Source organism: Borostomias antarcticus (genome assembly GCF_949987555.1).
Source record: "Borostomias antarcticus genome assembly, chromosome: 5".
NCBI classification, from domain to species: Eukaryota; Metazoa; Chordata; class Actinopteri; order Stomiiformes; family Stomiidae; genus Borostomias; species Borostomias antarcticus.
In genome coordinates, this window is record NC_140238.1 from 2,599,139 (window position 1) to 2,604,692 (window position 5,554).

Genomic DNA, 5,554 nt, shown 5'->3' on the forward strand with positions numbered 1-5,554 from the left:
AAGTCTTTGATGTTGGTCAACATGGGGCGGCTGTAGCACAGTTGGTAGAGCGGGTTGTTCAATGATCGAAGGGTCAGTGGTTCGAATCCCAGCTCCGACTGTCCACATGACGAAGTGTCCTTGAGCAAGACACCTAACCCCAAATTGCTCCCAATGAGCAGGTTAGCACCTTGCATGGCAGCTGCTGTGAATGGGTGAATGAGAGGCCATTGTAAAGCGCTTTGAGTGCCGCTAAGATGGAAAAGCGCTATATAAGTGCAGTCCATTTACATGGGAGTGGGGACTGCATTCATTTGCTCCGACCAACGTTTAAATTATTATTCTGGGAATGGTCATTCTGAGAATCACTTAATTTAAACATCAAATAAAGTTGTATGTGAGGATGCTAGCATGCTTGCTGATCCACGTAGTAACTCCAGTGGCCTGGGATGCAGGGCAGGGTACAGTAGTACACTGGGGTAGGCCAACAGCACTGGGGTAGGCCAACAGCACTGGGGTAGGACAACAGCACTGAGGAAGGACAACAGCACTGGGCTAGGCCAACAGCACTGGGGTAGGCCAACAGCACTGGGGTAGGCCAACAGCACTGGGCTAGGCCAACAGCACTGGGCTAGGCCAACAGCACTGGGGTAGGCCAACAGCACTGAGGAAGGACAACAGGACTGAGGAAGGACAACAGCACTGAGGAAGGACAACAGGACTGAGGAAGGACAACAGGACTGAGGAAGGACAACAGGACTGAGGAAGGACAACAGCACTGAGGAAGGACAACAGGACTGAGGTAGGACAACAGGACTGAGGAAGGACAACAGCACTGAGGAAGGACAACAGGACTGAGGAAGGACAACAGGACTGAGGAAGGACAACAGGACAGAGGAAGGACAACAGGACAGAGGAAGGACAACAGGACTGAGGAACAGGACTGGGCCCTCTGATAGCACAGCAGGTGCTCTCTCTGGGGAGGGTGACGTGGTTAGATGGATCTATTGGCAGGGCACATCAAAAGCTCCATTGATTGGGCTGGACAGATTGTAGCACAGAGATCAAATGTGCTGTTAAGAAGTGTTAAACTGCTGTTCCTTAAACGGGCAGGGGAGAGGGGGGGGGGGCGGGGGGGGGGGGGGGTCTGCGCCATCTGTTAGCACTGTAGCTAATTTCCCTCTGCACTTGCCCAGTGTGTTGATGCCACATGGACGCATATCGGACATGACACAGCACCGACACTGGCGAGCAGACAGGGGGGGGGACTGAATCGGGAATTGTCCTCGCTTTCTAATAGGAAATCCATCTCATCAGGATCATCACAGTATTTGGCACCACTAGCCTTTTCATTACTCACGCTCACAGTTACTCCTAAGTGTCACATAAATTAAAGTATGAGTCAACACACAACAGCTTACAATGAAAACACAAACACAGCACGCGTATGCTTGTATATCTCTTATGTGTAATAGGCATTCAAATTTAAAACCATCCAACTCATTGTCTTTGACCGGCCAGTACAGATTTACAGTAAGGAAATGGTGACATTCAGGTGAGGGCAAACATGAGCATTAATACACAGGTAAAAAATAAATGTATCATGGAATATTAATATCTGTCTCTTACTAATGCAGTACTAAGAGCCAGAAATTTAATACACCATCCCTCAAGGCCCACCATAATTGAGTGTGTATCTTTTTTCAAATATTATGTTAGCAAATATTGAATTAATGATTAATTCAACCGGACAATGGAGAACGTGGTACATTTGGACCTGGACGCAGTACAGAAGATGGCCAAGAAAAAGAACACTTACATCAGACATTTTTGTCATTAAAAACCAGCTATTACAAGCAAAAAGCCCTTTTTATGTCTCCACATTTCCCATTAGAAATGTTATTTTTGGTTGGTGTTTAGATCCAAGCTTAAAAGCAGGAGAACAATCAGAAGGCAGCTTCACAAAACACTGCCACAAAGCAAAATGGTGTCCAATAAAAGGCTGCAGATGGAATTATGGACGGCCTACGTCCAGTTTCCAAGCCTGTGTTTACACAAGGCCGGCCTAGGAGAAAAGAGCCTGTTAGGTTATTGTTTGCATTGGCTGAGTGTAAATAACCCTAGGGCTAGAGACTAAAATGTCATATTGTTTCAGGCCAGTTTTTTTTTTTCAATATCTAAAAGAAAAAAATAAAGTGGAAAGAGAAGACTCTGATTGGATGGTGGGAGGGAGGAGGCTGGCGGAGGAAGTGTCATGGCACCATGTGATGACACCGGCGTGCAGTGCGCAAGGTGCAAACCTCCGATATTTGATGTGCAGGTCTCAGAAGTGGTTTTGTTTGAGGGGAACATTCAGAACGTACACAAGTCCAGGCACCATGAGGACCCCTGGTCTGTAAGGGCCCGGCAACTGACCCTAATCCATCAATTATTCATATGTAGGCCTGAATGAGGCTCCTCGTGGAATTATACTCCCAATGTACCAAACAGCTTTGTGACAACAGCTCTCCTCCCTCAAAGGAGATCAATGATCTTATAATCAATAAACTACACAGGACGACACAACGTCAAGCGTGAGATGTTTCATCTCTGAGCAGTGGGGTGGGGTGGAGCTACTGCACGCAGCCCGAGAAGACCCGCTGCAGCAGCGCTCTGCAGGTCCGGTGTAGAACAGTGAATTGTGGGAAACGTGCTCCGATGCAATAGAGACTGGAGATGTCCGGGCCGCTCGCTCACACGTCTGTGTCAGGAGAATAGACTGAATAGTCTATTGTCTCCGCCATCGAGTGACTATGCCTCGGACCAATAAGTCAGGGGTGGGTGGGGGGGTGGTGAGTGAGGTCATCTCTGAGCAGCCAGTCACCTTCATCTGGCAAGGGAACGCTTCCTGAATCACACTCTCACTGTAAATCGTCCTGTTCAAAGTGGCCTCTGCTCCATAAGTGATAAAAGCCAACAATGCGCCCACCCAGCATGAGTCTACGCTTGATAAAACTGCACCGTGTTTTCCATTATTTAACGACCTACATACTCCTATGCCTTCATTTCTGTTTCCCCCTGACAAAAGGATCTTAAACCCAGGGAAAGTGAGGCTATCCATGGCTTGGGCGGATGTTGTAAGTCAAATAAACACTGCTGAATAGCACATATTGCATTCCTCCACCTCAATTTACACAACTGGCTCTTTCAGTGGGAGCACAGCATCTAAGTGGTCATCTGCAGTTTCCTTGCTTTGCTATAGACAAATGAAATAACACACCAATTATGCAATCAATAGTCAAGTCGTTTAGCTATTTTCAGCATGAAAATAAATTGGATTATTATCCAATGTGCAAAACCATTGACTATATTAAATTCTGCCATAAACATGTTGCCATGTAGCCTACTAAATGAGTAAACAAAATGTGTTCATTATCTAACATATGAACATACAGTATACAGAAGCATGATAGACAACTGACTTTTTTTTCAATCTGACAAAGATCTCCATAATAAATAACTTAATAGGCATTCATTATTTGGGTGTTACTGAGGCAGCCTACACACTTCCCAAAATTTCCAAAGAGCGGGGTTAAAGATTTATGATTTCTGACAGTGCGATTTGTATTGGAGCTCATTATCATACAGCTGCATGGCATGAGCGAGTATCTCCCCCTAGCCTACGTCTCCACAATCTTACATAAACCTGCAAGAGTCTCCATGGCCACGCGAGAAGTATTCGATGCGGCATTTGGAGAGCATGGAATGCGTAAAGACGCGCGCGGCGTTTGGTGACACCGCGGCGCAAAGAATAGGAAACGCTAAAGGAAAGGATAATATGTTTGTATCAATCAGTTTACTCCTGTGACTGGTAAATAAAGCGTTGAAAATACACGTGATGTAACCCCAAATGATATTGACGATGTTGATGGTCTATAAAACTTATCCCCAGCGAGAGATGGTGGGGCTATAGCACAAGGGGATTGGCTGCGAGGCTGCGCTACAAAGTGGGCGGCGTTTATCGACAGTATTCATAATGACACTCACTCAAGTATATAAACTGAGAGAGACGTGAAAGAGCCGTTCATTAAGAAACAGTATGCTCCGTGACTGATGTGCAGCCACATGGGCTTGGGCAGGGCAACATTGGCTTCACAAGACGTGCGTTTCTACATGAGCGAAGCGCATTTGCACCGACACAACACCAAACAAAAACACTTCACCGCCAGGATGGATGGCCAATATAAAGACAGACGAATGACTAATCTGTGGATATTGACGTTAATTTTATGCGTTTAATCTGTATCACTGGATAACAAGGCTTTTTTCGACTTCTGCTGGTTACGGATTGTGAAGTTGGGTTTCTTCCTCGCGGCTTTTGAAGAAGGATATATATTTATTTTCCCTTTCACGCAATTTCAAATACACCATCACCACTTGGAGTAGGCGCTGTTTGGGGAGAACAGGTTACTTTTGAAAGGATACGCACTGCAACCCTGAAGAATGGCACTTTGGTTTACCGTTATCGTCGCAATTATTATAACGATATCTATGCAGGTAATTTGTTTTGCTGAACTTTGGAATACCGGAATAATTAAATAGCATTCCTTTATGAAAAAAAAGTTTGCAAAGCAATGTTGTATTGCATGTGTATTTAATAATTTTATTCCTTTAGGTTCGGGGATCTGGTGTAGTATTCGAGCTTGATCTTCACCAATTTCAGAATACTAGAGGTTTGCTTGCAAATGGAATTGCTTGCAGCCCTGCCTGTAGGACTTTTTTCCGAGTGTGCTTGAAGAATTATCAGAACGTAGTGTCACCTGGGGACTGCATCTTCGGCACGGCCATCACACCAGTCCTGGGCACCAACTCCTTCAGCATCATGACGGACAGCACGCTCACTAAACCAATTCGCCTGGCGCTCAACTACTCATGGCCGGTAAGACGCACCAGTATTCTGGCTACCCGTGTATAGAAAAACCGCGTTAAACTTGTGTGGGGTAGCCTAGACCTCTGTCTGCTAATATTGAAATAGTGCATGCCTATGATTATGTAACTTTTCTATCTGTCTCCATAGGGTGCGTTTTCATTAATAATTGAAGCCTGGCATTCTCCTTCAGCGGATCTACCTGAAGGTGAGAAGCGCTCATAGCCTCTGACAACCGCTAGAGGGAGACATGCAGGACCACACAAGGGAGGCACAGCAAATGATCCTTATGATGAAATAAAATAATCACACACAGTTTGAGTGAACGTAGTTCACAAAGACATGTTAGCAGTCAAATAAACGTACAAATATTGTGAGTTTATCATGTGTTGGGATGTTGCGTGCCACAGACCATTTTTCAAACTCTATCTCCAACACAATTGCACTTCCTCTGGGTTATTTTAGGCGTGGGAAAGTGTGCAGGCTTAAGTGAGAATATTAGTCCTTGCCAAAATCCTCTGACTGCCTTTTCCTGTATTTTACACCTTTTTCTGTTCCGCCCTTTGGAATGGGAATAATGGGCTGAGTATGTTTTGCTGACATAAAGGAAGGGGAAATTTCAATCGTAGGCCACACAGTGCACTTGAACCACTTGAACGAATAGCAAGC

At 45.3% G+C, this 5,554-nt stretch overlaps 1 protein-coding gene across 1 annotated transcript in view; it reads left to right on the forward strand.

Annotated features, from left to right (window-relative positions):
• Positions 1 to 4,147: 4,147 nt before the first annotated feature.
• The window catches only part of LOC311308815 (delta-like protein 4), a 7,303-nt gene continuing 5,896 nt past the window's right edge, over positions 4,148 to 5,554 (forward strand). The window contains exons 1-3 of the mRNA XM_084437876.1: positions 4,148 to 4,515; positions 4,634 to 4,897; positions 5,036 to 5,093. Coding sequence (XP_084294002.1) covers positions 4,462 to 4,515; positions 4,634 to 4,897; positions 5,036 to 5,093 — 376 coding nt within the window. The 5' untranslated portion in view covers positions 4,148 to 4,461. The remainder of the gene's footprint in view (positions 4,516 to 4,633; positions 4,898 to 5,035; positions 5,094 to 5,554) is intronic.